This window comes from Medicago sativa, chromosome 2, assembly GCF_051527215.1.
Source record: "Medicago sativa cultivar Bolivia chromosome 2, Bolivia_mono, whole genome shotgun sequence".
Lineage (NCBI taxonomy): Eukaryota > Viridiplantae > Streptophyta > Magnoliopsida > Fabales > Fabaceae > Medicago > Medicago sativa.
Window position 1 is genome coordinate 65,468,587 of NC_140750.1, and position 17,683 is coordinate 65,486,269.

The following is a 17,683-nucleotide window of genomic DNA, read 5'->3' on the forward strand; positions in this document are numbered from 1 at the left end:
TTTAAAAAGTTTAATTTTTTTTGACAAATATTTAAAAAAAATTAATCTCATGATTGTAATTTTATATAAGTATTTTTTTTTTCTGTGGATTTTTTTTTAGGAAAAAGTTAGTATAAGTATTATTTTTTTGAAAGGCAGTTAGAGTCGGTTCGTTTGGGATTTTTTTTTTTAGAAAAATTATATTTTGTTTAACCAAAATATCACTTTATTTTATTAGTGTTTGTTTCAATTTTTTTCTTTTAAAATTCATCTTGTTAATATATTTATTTTTAACCTCAAAATAAAATACTATTCATGGTAGCTTTTCCAAAATCTATTTTTTTCTAAAACCAAATAGCTTAAGTGTAACAATTTCAAATCTTAAAACAATGGTTTTGATGACAGTAAACAAACAAAAATTAGCTTTAGCATTTCTCAAAAATCTCTAAAAATAATTTAAAACAAAATCATTTTTTTTAAGACAAAAAAACCCACCTAGTATAAGAAATTGATTTTCAATTTTGTCAAAAAAAAATTGATTTTCAATTTTTATCCATGTTGTGTTATCTTATTTACTTTTCTCACACCCCCTCGCCTTTGATTATTACTGAACGCGCACCCCCTTTTCTGTTTACACAATAAAAAACACCACTTATTATACTTTTCGCATTGTTCAGAAAAACTGAAGAAACCCTAGCAGCTTGCAGATTCTTCTTCACCGCCGTCAATTTCCATCACGGAAGAAAAAGCACACTGTAATCTTCAATTTTTCTCTTCTTCTTCTCACTTTTTGCATTTCTATACTCATAGCATTGGATTAATAATTTGAGTTATAGGAAGATGAAAAATGAAAATTACCCTTTTGTTTTCAATTGTGTTACCCCGTTTTGTTCGATGTTTTTTGATGGATTAGTGTGTTTTAACGCTACTTCAATTTGGATTGAAATAAAAAAAATCATTTTTTTTTTTATTGTTTGCATTGGTTTCATATTTCAATTTCAATTTATTTGCACCATGTAGTTGCACATGAATTTTCAATACTCAGTTATAGTTTTAGGGGCCGTTTGGATTGGCTTATTTTTTAGCTTATACAAAACAATTTAAGCAAATAAATAAGCTTTTATATAGCTTTTCAAGGTAGTTTATGAAAAACCAGCAGTTTTGAGCTTATGCAAAACAACTTATGCAAATAAATAAGCTTTGATGTAGTATTCATAAGCTTGTCAAGGTAGTTTATGAAAAAAACAGTTTATGAAGATACAATTTTTGCTAGTGAGAGCTTATGAACTAACATGAAGGCTCATTTATTTGCATAAGCTATTTTACATAAGCTCAAAAATAAGCCAATCCAAATGGGCCCTTATTTTGGGATTCCGTTCAAAAGATAGATGTTATGTTACTGGCATGTTACATTATGGTTTATAAGTTTGATAAAACTTAAAACTTTTTTTTAATAATTTTCTCAGTTGTACTCGGAAAAATGGCGACTTATGCTGCTATAAAACCAACAAAGGTAGGTTTGGAGGATTCTCAGGAGCAGATCCACAAGATTAGGATCACTCTCTCCTCTAAGCACGTCCAAAATCTTGAGAAGGGTGCGTATTTTATACTATTTGCTCAGTTAAAGTTCATGTCTTTATGTTTGTTGCTATCACTAAATATGCTTATTTTTGGATTTTTATTGCTTTGTTGTTGTTAGTTTGTGCTGACTTGGTTCGTGGTGCTAAGGACAAGCATCTTAGGGTCAAGGGACCTGTCAGGATGCCTACTAAGGTTCTTCACATTACTACTAGGAAGACCCCTTGTGGTGAAGGTAAAACATTTATTTACTTTTGCTCTATAATTAAAATTTGTTTTTATTGTGTGGTTAGCTTGTTCCTTTTGTGTTCTGCTTCTTTTTCTGTTCACGTTGCAATTACTTTGCATGCTGTATGCACTTTCCTGATTTTAATTGTGTTTTTCCGCTTGTCCTTCAATCCTACTCCATTGCATGTTATGTGGAGGTTAAATGGTTTCACAAAATTCATGGTGATTTAATGACAGTAGTGATAGGAGCGAATTCGTGATAATGTAATGAAAGTAGTAATAGGCAACAAAATGATAATTATCCTAGTGAGCTATTGAAAGAGTTTTTATGGATTTAATGATTTATAGGGTTACACTTAATTATACACATAATTTATGATATATTCACAGGCTGTTGGCACTTATAATTGAGTGTGTAATAATAATCATATAGTTAAGTTGCATATCCAAATGCTTCTAGAGATGATTTTTGCTTATATAAAGTTAGCTGCAACAGTGGATTATGTGAATTTTCTCAAAAATAGCAAAAAGGCTGGTCCTGTCTAGTTGTATTTTTCAGTGATCCTAGACTTCTCTTTCCTTTTTGTGTTTTGCAAGTCTATCATTATATTGCTCTTCTATCTCTTCAGTTTTAGTGGAAAGATGTTCCATATGGTGCCGTGCTTGTAGATAGAACAAATAGGGCCTGTTTGGATAAGGATCTTATTTGCAGCTTATAGCACAAGCGCTTATCGTGATAATCGCTTATGTATAAGTTTCCATCAACTATTTTTATAGTAAATGATAACATAAAAGTTAAACTGTTTTTTTGGCTTTCACACTGGATTCCGACCCACCAAAGGTGGGCGACTAATCTGGCTCGTGCGTAGAGGCATGCGCACTGCCAAGCGTTCCCCTTGGGAATCGAACCTGGTATTCCCCGGATACGTCCTTGGAAGGAGCTCCTTGCCACTGGAGCCCAAGCAACCTGGTTAAAGTTAAACTGTTTTTGTATATACTATAAGTTGTTTTCATGAACTATCTTGGAGAACTTATAAAAATAAGCTGAAAAAAGCTTATTAAAATGTCAAACTATTTATAAAAGTTCTCCCAAACAGTCTCACAACTTATGCCAGTAGACAAGCTCAAATAAGCCAATCCAAACAGGCCCATAGTCTAAATTTTTATCTCATTTTTTTGAATGGTATTTGCTATTTGGCACTTGAATCTGAATCTTCCTCGGCTAATTGTTTGTGCTATAAAGTGACTGTTTTATGAATGCTTCTTGTCTAGCATGGGTTGGAAATTGGAATTCATTCATGCTTTGTGTAGTTATTTATATCATGGCTATTCTCTTCTTTGTGTGTGGTTTGAATGCGTTATATATTTCCTTTTCTTATCGTGCAAGTGATTCTATGTGTGGATGGTTTGTGAGAATTCACATGGCCCAAGCCCCAAAATATAATTCATAATCTTGAAAAGTGTAGTTTTCTGATCCTGTTCCAAGTCAAGGAAATATAATTTCCCATGCCACCTGAATTGGGTGTGAATTGTATGCTGCTAATGTTTCTTATTAACCAACAATATGTGTTAGTTAGCCTTCTGACTTGATTTTTGAAGTATTGTGTTCAATGTGTAGGCTTTCTGAATGAACGTTATGAACTGCTTGTGTTTATGAGCTTCCTTCTGTTTCAGGTACCAACACTTGGGATAGATTTGAACTCCGTGTGCACAAGAGGGTCATTGACCTTTACAGTTCCCCAGACGTTGTTAAGCAGATTACCTCTATCACCATCGAACCTGGTGTCGAGGTTGAGGTGACCATTGCTGACGCTTGATCTTGATCCGAGTTTTAACTTGTTATGATTTCTACTTCCTATTTCCTATATTTTTGTAGTTTCGGTTTTGGGACAAAGCTGGCTTGTGTTCGTTAGTTTTACAGTGTTGGACATTGATGAATAGCTGAAGAAATGTTATGCTCAATATGCTTTAGATTTCTATTCAAATTAAATTACTATCTCTTGATAAAATTTTCCAATTCTATGTGTTTGCTTTATACATATAATGCTTTGAAATTCAATAGGATTGAAACCTCTTTTGAAAGTCTTAGGGAATACCTACCTGCTGTCTAGAGAGGTTGCGGGTTGAAAAGAATGAGGAATCTTGGAGATGTCATTAGGATTGGGAACTGAAAGTCTTTTGATTCATGTAGTTGACCAAGAACACCGAACCATTAAAGGGTCTAATCTATGTTATTATAATATTCATAAAATTAATCATAAACATTAATTTATCATTCTTTAAAAAACACTCTTTCAAAAAAAAAAATTGTGAAAGATTTCTCCATTTTCTCTTATATTTTTCACCCTCTAAAACCCTCCTTTCCAAACTCTCAAACAAAAGCCTAAGAATTACCATTGCACTATAGAAGACCAAATATAGCAAGACCACTAGCTTTACCTATGAAAAGTTGAAGTTGTATATATGAGATTAAATGATAGATTCAAAAAATAGTCAAATGAATGAGACATGTCAAGAAACATTGATGATCTTCCAACACGAGAAATAGAAGCAAGGTACACTGATTTGCACATGTTTTCTATGAAAACAATTGTACAGACATAAGCAACAAATGATAAGTTTCTAGCTCTATCAACCAAAGCACCAGCCATGATAATTCCAACACTATTAAATCCCTTATCAACCAAAGCACCAGCCATGTTAAACATTACTATTTTTTTTAAATGACCAAATGTTAAACAATTACTAATCTAAAAAAGTGGCTAAAGTAAAGAGTTGAAAAAATTGAAATAAAAAAAAAATTTAACCAAAATCAGCAAGTGGAGAAGTTACATAAACAGAGGGAAAACAATATATTCAATCGTACGGTCGCCCTACTCAAATGCAGCAGCACTGTACCAGATACCAACATTGCAGTCCCCGTGAGCTTAGCTCAGTTGCACAATATATGCAAGGTCCGGGGTTCGAATTCCGGACACAACAAAAAAAAAATACCAACATTGCAACAACAAAAATCTAATTACGAAAGAAAATATTAAACACCAAAACTAAAACCCTAAAATACTAAATAATATAAACAGTTCAGAGCAAAGAGTAACCATAGCACCAGTTATTGTAATTCCAGCACTGTTAAATCCCTTAATCTGTCAGGCAAAGCAATTAAGGCATAATAATCACTGGTACATAATATAATATACTTCGACTGAGCTAAACTGATCATTTTCAAAAGCAAACTATTCGGTTACTCCCTCTGTCCTAAATTAAGCGATATACTTACTCATTTCACACTTATTAAGAAAAATGTATTAGTGAAAGAAAGAAAAATGATTTTAAATAATCTTGTCAAGTATTGATGTATTTTCCATTATCATAAATGCAAAGTGGAATATTATTGAATTGTGAGTAATGAAAGTGGTATTAATTAGAGTTATAATTGGAAGAAAAAAAATTAATATTGCATTGAAAAGTGAATTAGGTCAGTTATTTTAGGACAATATTTCTTTACAAAAAAATTATTTATTAAGGGACGGAGGGAGTAATTAATAACGTTGAGATCCGTGTTATTGCATAATTTAGACGCCTGGTCCTAATCATTAAGAGTGTGTTGAGATGGTGGAATGACAATGCTCTTGGCCTGATAAGAGTGTTAAACTCTAATACCACCTTAAAATTTGGATTTTAGGTCAGGGGTTGGTTAGCTCAACAACTGGTTTGAGCTAGGGAAAATAAGTTTGGAGGTCCTGCGTTGGTTCAAATCTAGACGATGAAGTAGATATTAATCTGGAAACAGGAGAGTCCACGTTTGCCAGCTGGTCTGCGAGAGTTTTGAGGCGGGTGCAGTATGCTTTGGTGGAGGAAAACTCTTCCAGGTTTGTGTTGCTGAACTGGTTCTCTAGTTGCACAGCACGGGAATGTTTGTTGTCATTAAACATTGCGGTGATGCGGTTCCAGCATGCTTCAGCGGAATCATCAACAACAGGGATGGATTGAAGAATATCTGTTGTGACTGTTGCATACATCCATTGCAACACGACAGCATCGAGGCGATTCCACATATCAGAATCAGTAGCCTTAAGGTCAGCCGATGCTTTGATGGCCTGTTCATCTGACGGCGGGATGATGTGATCAAGCACGTTGTGAACGCGTGCTTGCACCTTGAAGAGAGCAGACCATAGAGGTAGAGGTTAGTGTCATTTTCCAACGTTATAGGGATGATGGTTTTGACATTATTGATGGCGAAAGCGGAGTGAAGTTTTGGAGCCGCCGTTGGAGGAAGGACAGATTGAGTGACTGATGAATCTGTTGACATGGTAAAGCAGAAGAGGAAACAGCGACAGTGAGAAGAGAAGGGTTAGGTTTGGATCGGAAGAGGTGATACCATGTAAGAATATAATTCTGTGCCTTTCATTGATATCAATTGTGAATAATATACAACCATTGCTGATTCTATTTTAGAAACTATTTGATTGCTAATCAATATAATTCATGACTAATCAATTGCTAATGAATTGCTAATGAATATTTACAAGTCAAACATACAATGCATCTAGACATATTCTAATATAATGGACTAAATTTCAAACGGATTTCAGAAGGAATTGAGTTTAATTTCCTTCGGTTTTCCGACGGAATTGAATTTAATTTCCAACGGTTTTCAGACGGAATTGAATTTAATTTGTAGGGACTAAAAAACCTATTGAAATTAAGTAAGGACTAAACATAGAAGTTCCCAATTTTATAGGGACCAAAAACATATTTAACCCATTTAATTATTGTTGTAAGCTAACCAAACTTTCTTAAAATTAGTTACCATTTAATCGATTCTCTAATTAGCCGATTTTAAACACTTCATTACAACCACAATATCTATCAACAAAAGATAAGTAGAGTTATCTATTCTAAGTTAACACCAAACAAATGGATAACTCTACCCACTTTTTTTACAGGTAAATAAGAATGTCTTTTTTTTTTTTTTAATCTTCCTTACCAAATCTGCATCCATTAACACCACGAGACTCACCGGTCATGATAACCAACTTCACCTGTTACAAACTTTTTCTTATAATCCTCGAAGCTAACACCTAGAAAGTATATATGATTCAGATTCATATCAACCTACAAATTCAAAAATTGTAACACTCCTCTTATTGGTACTATAGGTTTGGGTACATAATTCTTGAAGTATTTGATGCATCGACGGTATTAACAATTGATGCAATGTTTGAGTTCGTGGTACGTTCTATATTATTTTATCTTGTTTAGTTAAAAATTACGAACAACTACATGTTGACAAACTACTCTGATTATGATGTACCAGAACTGTTCGCTGCGACAACTGCTTTCCCGAACTGTATATCACGCACCAGGTTGTTGTTCGCCTATTTCCAATCCGCCAACATTTGGTTAAATTTGCTTGTTCCAAGATTTGAGGATTGTTTTTGGTAACTAGTGCATTTATAATGACTTGAACGTTGTGCACATATGTTTTTTTTGGTGGTGGTCAGGGTTCGAACCCCGAGTTGTGCACATATGTTCATGCAAAAATATCATGTGCACAATATTATTTTAGGGATAAAATTAAAATAAATTAATATTGCATCGAGAAGAGTTAAATATCCTTCACTAATGGTACATAAAACATAAATTAAAAGAAGAGTTAAATATATTTTTGGTCCCTAAAAATATAGTCAATTTTGTTTTTAGCCCTCATAAAAGAAGTGATATGTGTTGGTCCCTATAAAAAAATCTAGCATGCAGTTTTAGTTCTTGTTGAATTAAAATTTGTTTTAGTTCTTGTTGAATTAAAATTTGTTTAATGAATTAAAATTTGTTTAATTATGTTTAAATTTTTGAATATTTTTTGAATTAAAATTTGTATGTTTAAATTTTTGAATGATTTTTTACTTTTGAATTAAAATAAATAGGGTTAATTATGTTTCTAGTCCCTATAAAATAGCGACCTTGTAAGTTTAGTCCCTACTTAATTTTAATAGCATTTTTAGTCCCTATAAAAAAAAATTTACTTATAATTTTAGTCCCTGCTAAAACAAAGTTTGATTAATTATCCTTAAATTCTTAAATTTTTGAACGATTTTTTTGAGACAAGATTAGAACACTATGAAAGGTTCGTTTACTAAAATTTAGAATTTTCTGACATGAAATGAATTAAATATGAATTTTTTAAAACGACAAAAGTTAAAGATAAAAAGTAATAAAATCTGGATGTAGAAATCAAATTTTGCAATAATTTTTTGCGGACGAACTTTTAGTAATGTTCTAAACATGTCTGCAAAAAAATGTTCAAAAATTTAAGAGTTTAAGCATAAATTAAACAAATTTGAATTGAGTAGGGACTAATACTCAGTGCAGAAAAACAAAATTAGGGACTAAAAATGCTATTAAAATTAAGTAAGGACTAAACTTACAAGGTCGCTATTTTATAGGGACTAGAAACATAGTTAACCCAAATAAATATCCTTCACTAATGGTACATAAAACATAAATTAAAAGAAGAGTTAAATATATTTTTGGTCCCTAAAAATATAGTCAATTTTGTTTTTAGCCCTCATAAAAGAAGTGATATGTGTTGGTCCCTATAAAAAAATCTAGCATGCAGTTTTAGTTCTTGTTGAATTAAAATTTGTTTTAGTTCTTGTTGAATTAAAATTTGTTTAATGAATTATAATTTGTTTAATTATGTTTAAATTTTTGAATATTTTTTGAATTAAATTTGTATGTTTAAATTTTTGAATGAGATTTTTTACTTTTGAATTAAAATTTGAATTAAAATTTGTATGTTTAAATTTTTGAATGATTTTTTACATTTTTTTTTTGTGGTGGCCGGGGTTTGAACCCCGGACCTTGCATATTTTATGCATTATCCCAACCAACTGAGCTAAGCTCACGAGGACGATTTTTTAAATGTTTAAATAGTATAAAAAGTTCATTCATAAAAAATTAGCTCCAAATTTGATTTTTATGTGCAAACGTTTAATAAAATTTATATTTAATTCATAACATATTAAAAAATTCCTATTTTTTATAAAAGAGTTTCTGAGAATGTTCTTTTTTTAAGGAAGTTTCTAAGAATGTTATTAATATGTCCGTAAAAAATCAATCAAATATATAAAAGATTAAGCATAATTAAACAAAATTTAATTTAACGGGGACTAAAGCTACGTGCTAAAATTTTTATAGAGACGAAAACCTATCATTATTTTTAGAAAGGCTAAAAATGAATTTCTTTTCATTTATAGAGATTAAAAACTTATTTCACCTTTAAAAGAATTGAAAAAAATGATAAAGTAATAAATAGCAAAGGGTACAATAGAAAAATAAACATTAATGATTCATTGACATTGTAAAGTGACATATAATTTAGAACAAAGATGTGATCATACCAGCACTAATGCACCGGATCCTCAAATCTTGGATAAGCACCAGTCAAAAAAAATATAATTTAGAACAAATAAATTTTGGTAAAATGACATATAATTTACAACTGTGAAAGTATATATATATATATATATATATATATATATATATATATTTTTAATGGCAAAATATATATAAAGTATATTATTATTATTTTATTTTCTTTAAGAAAACGGTGGAAGTATATATTTTTTTTTCGGTGGAAGTATTTTATACGGCGGATTAATAATAACTGGTGCGTTGTTTTAAAATCATCAGTGCTATAAAGGCGTACTTAGAAAAATGTATTATTTTTTCTTAGGAAAGGTTACACACAAACACTATTCCACAGTCAAATAAATATTATTTTAGAGAACCCTTGGTGCCTTTAGAATTTGGTTGGATAGTGATACCATGCAAGCAAAACCAATTTAAAGTTTAAATATATTTTTTACCTCTTAACCTTACAAATTATTGCAATTTTTACCTTTATCTTTAAGAAATAGCGATTTTGTCCATTTATCTTTAAAAAAAAGCAATTTCAGCCTCCTATTTTAGAACATGTGGCGTCTTTTAAGCAAGTTTGTCCCTTTATCTTTAAGCTTGAGAGGCTGAAATCGCTTTTTTTTAATTGGGGAACCAAAGAGGCGACTAATCGTGCATTTAAACGATGGTGCACTGCATTTGTGTCTTTAAAACAACAATGTTGAAAAACAGAAAACCATAAAACTCTCCTTTAATTGTCTGTCTCTCACATAATCATACTTGTTAGTTCCATGGCTAGTGTCACAATAACAATGTCTTTCTTCATCTTTATAATACTTTTTCACACTCTTTCAGCATCCATGGCCACTCAAGATGCTTCCAATGGAGGTTTGGTTTTAATTATTAACCTAATATTTGTTGTTGAGATTTTGTGTTTTTGTTTGTTTGCAGACGAAGTGGCAATTGTACCACGATATTTTGTTATAGATATGTTAAAAAAAATGATTTTGTGACATGTTATTTAAACTTTTATGTTGTTATTGGATATTGCAGTGGCTTCTATTACTGATCAAAATTTTGGTTCCCTTGTCCTTAACTCTGAGACTCTTGTGTTGGTGGATTTCTATGCTCCATGGTGTGGCTTCTGCCAAAATCTTGATTCCAAAATGGTTGAGCTGGCAAATGATTATGCAGGTGTGGTCAAGTTTTTCAAACTCAATGTTGATGACAATCAACGTACTCCTTCTAAATATGGGATTCATGGTATTCCAACTGTCATTTTCTTCAAGAATGGTGAACAAAGAGATAGACTCTTTGGTAACCAACCCAAGTCAATGTTTATCAAACGTATGGAACAAAGCCTATGAGATGGGCAAAATCAAACAAAAAACAAGGCTTCAGCAAAAAGTAAAGGATATCTCATCAAGCCAATTATGTCAAATTTTGTTGTTTTGCTTTCTTGAATAATCAGTTGTGGTTTTCAATCAAAAAGTTATAAACTTATAATCATTTATGGGATGATTCCCATATTGTCGTTTTTAGATAAGAGCAATGTTATAGTACACGACACAATATGGAGACACCTACTAAGCATGAGTACTTGGACAAAAAACGAAGTATTTGTATTAGATGCGAATTTGAGACATATGGAGGTTTTTTTTTTGTCGTTGTAACACAATAATATAATGGTATTTGTGTATTTGAATTTAATTGTTTTTGTAAGCAAACCACACTTTCTTAAAATTAGTTACCGTTTAATTGATTCTCTAAGTAGCTATTTTAAACACTTCATTACAACCACAATATGTATCAACAAAAGATAAGTAGATCTCTCAAAAAAAAAAAAAAAAAAAACAAAAGATAAGTAGAGTTATCTATTCTAAGTTTGACACCAAATAAATGGATAACTCTGCCCACTTTTTTTGAGTAAAAAAAAAAACTCTACCCACTTTTTTTTTACGGGTAAATAAGAATTTGTCTTTTTTTAATCTTCCTTTACAAATCTGCATCCATTAACACCACGAGACTCACCAGTCACGATAGCCAACTTCACCTGTTACAAACTTTTACTATAATCCTCGAAGCCAACACCTAGAAAGTATATATGATTCAGATTCAGATCAACCTAGAAAGTATATTTGACGCATCGACGGTATAAACAATTGATGCAATAATGTTCGTTCTATAATATTTTATCTTGTTTAGTTAAAAATTACAAACTACTACATGTTGACAAACTACTCTGATTATGATGTACCAGAGCTGTTCGCTGCGACAGATGCTTTCCCGAACTGTATATCACACATCAGGTTGTTGTTAGCCCATTTCCAATCCGCCAACATTTGGTTAAATTTGCTCGTTCCAAGATTTGAGGATTGTTTTTGGTAACCAGTGCGTTTATAATGACTTGAACGTTGTGCACATATGTTCATACAAAAATATCATGTGCACGATATTATTTTAGGGATAAATTTAAAATAAATTAGTATTGCATCGAGAAAGTAAAACGACACTTATTTTCATTTTTTTTTGTTAAAGCGACATTTATTTGAAATGAAGAGTAGCATAAAAAAAAATGTCAAACACATAACAATAACATGATAAGAATAGTCTTTGTGACTTGCAAGCATGATAAGACAACGTCCCCTAAAAAAAAGGACAGCATGTATGATAGTTTATTTTTTGAAAAGAGCATGTATCATATTCCCTCTATTTTAAATTGTATGTCACTTTAACAATTTTATATGGATTAAGAAGTGTAGTTAATGTTGTATAGAAAAGAGTAATTGTGATTTGTTTTACAAAAATATTCTTCACGAATGGTAAATAAAACATAAATTAAAAGAAGAATTAAATATGTTTTTGGTCCCTATAAATATAGTCAATTTTGTTTTTAGCTCTCATAAAAGAAGTGATATGTGTTGGTCCCTATAAAAAATCTAGCATGCAATTTTAGTTCTTGTTGAATTAAAATTTGTTTAATTATGTTTAAACTTTTAAATTTTTGAATGATTTTTTACATGTTTAAACATTATAAAAAGTTCATTCATAAAAAATTAGCTCAAAATTTGATTTTTATGTCCAAATTTTCAGTAGTTTTAACTTGAAAAATCTATAGAGACCAAAATCTATCATCATTTTTAGAGACCAAAATCTATCATCATTTTTAGAAAGACTAAAAATGAATTTCTTTTTATTTATAGGAATTAAAAACTTATTTAATCTTTAAAAGAATTGGAAAAAATGATAAAGTAATAAATAGTAAGGGGTACAATAGGAAAATAAACATTAATGATTCATTGACATTGTAAAGTGACATATAATTTAGAGTAAATAATTTTTTGGTAAATTGACATATAATTTACAACTGTGAAAGTTATATTATTATTATTTTATTTTCTTTAAGAAAACGGTGGAAGTATATATTTTTTTTTCGGTGGAAGTATTTTATACGGCGGATTAATAATAACTGGTGCGTTGTTTTATATCAGTAGTGCTATAAAGGCGTACTCAGAAAAATGTATTATTTTTTCTTAGGAAAGGTTACACACAAACACTATTCCACTGTCAAATAAATATTATTTTAGAGAACCGTTGGTGCCTTTAAAATTTGGTTGGATAATGATACCATGCAAGCAAGACCAATTTATAGTTTAAATATATTTTTTACCTCTTAACCTTACAAAATATTGCAATTTTTACCTTTATCTTCAAAAAAATAGCAATTTCAGCCTCCTATTTTGAGACATATGGCGTCTTTTAAGCAAGTTTGTCCCTTTATCTTTAAGCTTGGGAAGCTGAAATAGCTTTTTTTTTTAATTGAGGAACCAAAAGTTTATAAAAGTTAGAAGACTAAACCTGCATTTAAATGATGGTGCACTGCATTTGTGTCTTTAAAACAAGGGTTAAATAAGTAAATAGTCCCCCTAAATATACCAATATTTGATTTTAGTCCCATAAAATATTTTTTAGGCTTTTGGTCCCTCTAAAATTTTTAATTTATGTAATTAGTCTCTGCTCTACATTGAGTATTACACTAGAGCAGGAATTAATTTCATAAATGAAAATTTTTAAAAAGACTAAAATCAAATGTTAGTATATTTATGGGGACTATTTACTTATTTAACCATCAAAACAACAATGTTGAAAGACAGAAAACCATAAAACTCTCCTTTAATTGTCTGTCTCACACACAGTCACACTTGTTCATTCCATGACTGCCGTCACAATAACAATGTCTTCCTTCATCTTTATAATACTTTTTCACACTCTTTCAGCATCCATGGCCACCGCACAACTCCTCAACGCTGCCACTCAAGATGCTTCCAATGGAGGTTTGGTTTTAATTATTAACCTAATATTTGTTGTTGAGATTTTGTGTTTTTGTTTGTTTGCAGATGAATTGACAAGTACCACGATATTTTGTTTTAGATATGTTAAAAAATGACTGTGTCAAGTTATTTAAACTTTTATGTTGTTATTGGATATTGCAGTGGCTTCTATTACTGATCAAAATTTTGGTTCCCTTGTCCTTAACTCTGAGACTCTTGTGTTGGTGGAATTCTTCGCTCCGTTGTGTAGTCCCTGCAAAAATGTTCATTCAAACATGGTTGAACTGGCAAATGATTATGCAGGTGTGGTCAAGTTTTTCAAACTCAATGTTGATGACAATCAACTTGCTCCTTATACATATGAGATTCAAGGTCTTCCAACTGTCATTTTCTTCAAGAATGGTGAACAAAGAGATAGACTTCTTGGTAACGTACCCAAGACAACGTTTATCAAAACATATGAAACAAAACCTATGAGATGGGCAGAAAAAAAAAACAAGGTTTCAGCTAGAAGTAAAGGCTATCTCATCAAGCCAATGCTGTCAAATTTGGATGTAATGCTTTCTTGAATAATCATTTGTGGTTTTCAATCAAAAAATTATAATCATTTATGGGATGATTCATATTGTGGTTTTTAGATAATTATAGTCACGCACTAAGCATAAATACTTGGAAAAAAATGAAGTATTTGTATCATAAACGAATTTGAGACATATGGAGTTTTTTATTTTTTATTTTCCGTTATAAGTGAAATTTGTGACTTTATGATGTATAAACAAAATAATATAATGGTATTTGTGTATTTGAATTTAGTTGTTGTTGTTGGAAGCAAACCATATTTTTTTTCTGTAACCAAAAAAAAGCAAACCATATTTTTTTAAAATTAGTTATCGGTTAATCAATTCTCTAAATAACCAAATTTTAAACACTTCATTTTTAGTTGACAACTACAATATCCATCAACAAAAGGTAAGTAGAGTTATCTATTTAAGTTGAAACCAAACAAATTGAATAACTGAAAACATAAGTCAAAATATGGATTTGAGGTTAAAGATATTAGAGACTAGTTAGTTAGTGCCTATATATAGGCTTAAGGTGTTACATGGTAACTAACTTTCTCATATTGTAACATTTCATTTTCCATCAATAGAAAGAATTTACAAGCTTTTCTCTCCTTCATCAATGGATGCCATGTTTCATAACATGGTATCAGAGCAAATATGGTATCCACCTTGAACAATTTTTCCGCTGCATTTTCCAGAGAAAGTATATTTTTCTCATCTTCATTTTCTCGATTCTTTTCTTGTATGTTCTTCCCTTTCCGTTGATTTTTTTTTCGTATCTCTTCTTCATCGATTCTTGCTCTTTGATTCTCGATATCGGAATCTGATTACTTCTCGTTTCTTATCGATTTCTGGATTGAAATCCATGTTCTGATTCAGTTTCATATTTGATTCCAGTCTCTTGGTCGGAATCTTTCATTATCGCATTTTCCCCCAAATCTTAGGGTTTGGGATTCCAATTCCAATCCGATTTTGATTTCACTATCTGATCATCTTCAATTTGTTCGAGTCGATTTCGATTCCTTCAATTTCAGTTGAGTTTCCGTTTTGCGATTCCTCTTTCTTCATCTTGTGTTTCGAATTCAGTTTCAGTGCTTGGGATTTCGTTTTTTTTTCAATTTGATCTCAGTCAATTGTGTGATTCATTCATCTCAATTTCATTTTCCTTCTCGTGTTATTCCCAAATCGTAGGGTTCTTGATTGATTGATGCTTGTTATGAGATTATGGATTCAGTTTTGTTCTGAAACTGAATGTTGTTTACTGACTTTGGTGTTGTGCTTGGTTCTCGATTTAATCTGAATCCATCTTGATTCTTCACCTTCAATTTGCTTTGAGGTTTGAGTTCGACTTCGTTGACGGTGGCTTGTTGATGAAATTGTCGTTGCGAGAGTTGTTTTGTAGATTCAGCTTTCTTGGTTCACTATTGTGGCTTGGTGGAGTCTGGATTGTAAGTGCAGGTCTATTCTCTCACTCTCTTCGATTGATGTGTTTGTTGTAAAAGCAATGGCTTATCATTTTGGGTATGGATTTTCTTGGCTGAGTTGTTAATGGAAGGTTACTAATAAATACATTTCATATCGTTCTATTGGATCACTTACAATTAGTCAAGTTTGGATTGTGATTTTGTTGTTGGTTCTACATTTTTACTGTTTTTGATATGAGAATGTTATTAATACTTGGAGCTGGAGGCATTAATTGTGTGCATCAATGCATGTTACTGCCATTGCGTCAACCTGTGTTGGCATTTGCACTTTGCAAATTGTCTTGATTGAGAGACTAGTTTATGGATTCAAGGTCTAATAGTTTCATGCCCGTGGCAATTCTTATTAAATCAAAATGGGTTTGTGCTGATTGGAATACAAGGTTTATTTCTTAAGATGATTGGAGCTCTCTTTTAATTGGAAGGTTTAAGTCTATAGTATCACAACTTATGAGGTGTAGAAGATTTTTTTCTTTGAAGTTGCATATACAAAGGCCACTGCTACTGTTTAGTAGTTGGTTATCCATACCAGAAGATATATTCAAGTCACTGCCTTCCTGCATTTTTGGCTATTCATCCCATTTGTTCATTGACTATGTATCATTGGAGATTGATTTTATACTTGCTTTTAGTTTGGCCTCAACAATGAAGATTGAGGTTCTTTTTTTTTGGTGTGTTGAGGTAGCTGGTTATGATTGAGCAGCCAGATATTGTTGATTAAGCTTGCATTGGATATATACTCACAAGTTGAGTTGGTTCTGAGTTGAAGCTTGAGTTACCCTGCTGTTATGTTTCATGAACTGGCTGCACTTTTTCCCTTTCTTGGTTGTCTACATTTGTGGATTTTTTTTGAAGACATAGATGGGTTCTTCGTTGGAAGCCTTTGATTGATTGATTTTTTTTTCTCATTATTGGATTGTTGATGATGTTCTTTGCTACTACTATTTGGTTCATTCATTTTGGACAATCAAAGACCTTTTCTTTGGATATTTGTTATGCTTCATTCTTGGAAGCATTGGTTTTTCTTGTCTCGGCTTGGCATTGAAGGGCATCACTTTTTATCTTTGGAACCTTGGTCTTGCATATGACCTCCTTCCATTGTAGACTATGGCTCTTCCTTGCACTTCTTTCTTGTCTTGTGCTTCTATCTTGAGTGGTTGAACACTCTTGATGGTTAAGCGTTGTGCCTTAATTGGCTTTGTTGATATTGGCTTCTACCGGATGGTGGTTAAGCGTTGCTTTGATGCTCCTTCCTTCAATTGGTTCAACCTTGAGTTGTGGTTGCTTCTTGTTGGATGAGCACTTGTTTGATATTTTTTTTAGCCGATGTATTTCCGGCATCTTTCCTCGTCTTTTCTCATTTCAAGTTGGAAGTGTTTTGAACACCTTCCAACTTGAGGGGGACTATTAGAGACTAGTTAGTTAGTGCCTATATATAGGCTTAAGGTGTTACATGGTAACTAACTTTCTCATATTGTAACATTTCATTTTCCATCAATAGAAAGAATTTACAAGTTTTTCTCTCCTTCATCAATGGATGCCATGTTTCATAACAAAAGACGTTATGAATATATGAGAGGGTAAGAAGCAAAACTTAGAAAAATAGATTTCATGTAGGCAAGCGAGCTGGAAATTTGTCTGCAGAGAAGCGTGCAACATGGATCAATTTCTCATTACCAATAGATTTAACTTTTCAAATGCTGCTCTAGACATTAACATCAGAAAACCCCATTTTTTTTTTTTCATCTAAGGGCATACCTTTAGAATAACTAACAAGAGCTTCCTTTTTATTTAGCTCATATAGTAGTAGTAAATAAGAATTTGCCCTTTACTAGTAGAGTCATCTATTCTAAGTCTTAAAAATAACTAAACTTGCTCAAAAAAAGAAAATAATAACTAAATTTAATTAATCGATAACCGTGGAAAGAGAAAAGACGTGGCTTATTTAGTTGAGTGTTTGTGAGCAATTGCATGTAACACTCCTCTTATATGATTTGCAATACACTTTGGTACTGTAGGTTCGAGTACATAATTCTTGAAGTATTTGATGCAATGAAGGTATAACTAATTGATATAGTGTTTCACTTACAACGGAAAAGGTGTGAATTGCTTATCTCCAATTAAA

At 31.5% G+C, this 17,683-nt stretch overlaps 2 protein-coding genes and 2 pseudogenes across 3 annotated transcripts; 3 read left to right on the top strand and 1 right to left on the bottom strand.

Moving 5' to 3' along the window:
* Nucleotides 1–647: 647 nt before the first annotated feature.
* Nucleotides 648–3,802, top strand: LOC146949758 (small ribosomal subunit protein uS10y-like). Its single transcript, XM_085745740.1, has 4 exons — nt 648–734; nt 1,446–1,574; nt 1,679–1,792; nt 3,460–3,802. Exons 2-4 carry the CDS (start codon nt 1,460–1,462, stop codon nt 3,600–3,602), a joined length of 372 nt encoding a protein of 123 aa, XP_085601866.1. The 5' UTR covers nt 648–734; nt 1,446–1,459; the 3' UTR covers nt 3,603–3,802.
* Nucleotides 3,803–5,476: 1,674 nt separating this feature from the next.
* LOC146949759 (uncharacterized) lies at nt 5,477–6,314 on the bottom strand (annotated as a pseudogene).
* Nucleotides 6,315–9,695: 3,381 nt separating this feature from the next.
* Nucleotides 9,696–10,893, top strand: LOC146949760 (uncharacterized). The gene is made up of 2 exons (XM_085745741.1): nt 9,696–10,071; nt 10,237–10,893. Exons 1-2 carry the CDS (start codon nt 9,975–9,977, stop codon nt 10,548–10,550), a joined length of 411 nt encoding a protein of 136 aa, XP_085601867.1. The 5' UTR covers nt 9,696–9,974; the 3' UTR covers nt 10,551–10,893.
* Nucleotides 10,894–13,305: 2,412 nt separating this feature from the next.
* LOC146949761 (thioredoxin-like) lies at nt 13,306–14,225 on the top strand (annotated as a pseudogene). Its single transcript, XR_015027376.1, has 2 exons — nt 13,306–13,517; nt 13,677–14,225. The product of XR_015027376.1 is annotated as a thioredoxin-like (transcript).
* The last annotated feature ends 3,458 nt before the right edge of the window (nt 14,226–17,683 follow it).

Bases quoted from the DNA above. Each gene is read 5' to 3' on its own strand.
- LOC146949758 (XM_085745740.1), top strand. From the start codon at position 1,460: ATGGCGACTTATGCTGCTATAAAACCAACAAAGGTAGGTTTGGAGGAT. The intron at 1,575-1,678 runs GTGCGTATTTTA...TGTTGTTGTTAG, and splicing joins CGTCCAAAATCTTGAGAAGG to TTTGTGCTGACTTGGTTCGT. The intron at 1,793-3,459 runs GTAAAACATTTA...CTTCTGTTTCAG, and splicing joins GAAGACCCCTTGTGGTGAAG to GTACCAACACTTGGGATAGA.
- LOC146949760 (XM_085745741.1), top strand. From the start codon at position 9,975: ATGGCTAGTGTCACAATAACAATGTCTTTCTTCATCTTTATAATACTT. The intron at 10,072-10,236 runs GTTTGGTTTTAA...TGGATATTGCAG, and splicing joins TCAAGATGCTTCCAATGGAG to TGGCTTCTATTACTGATCAA.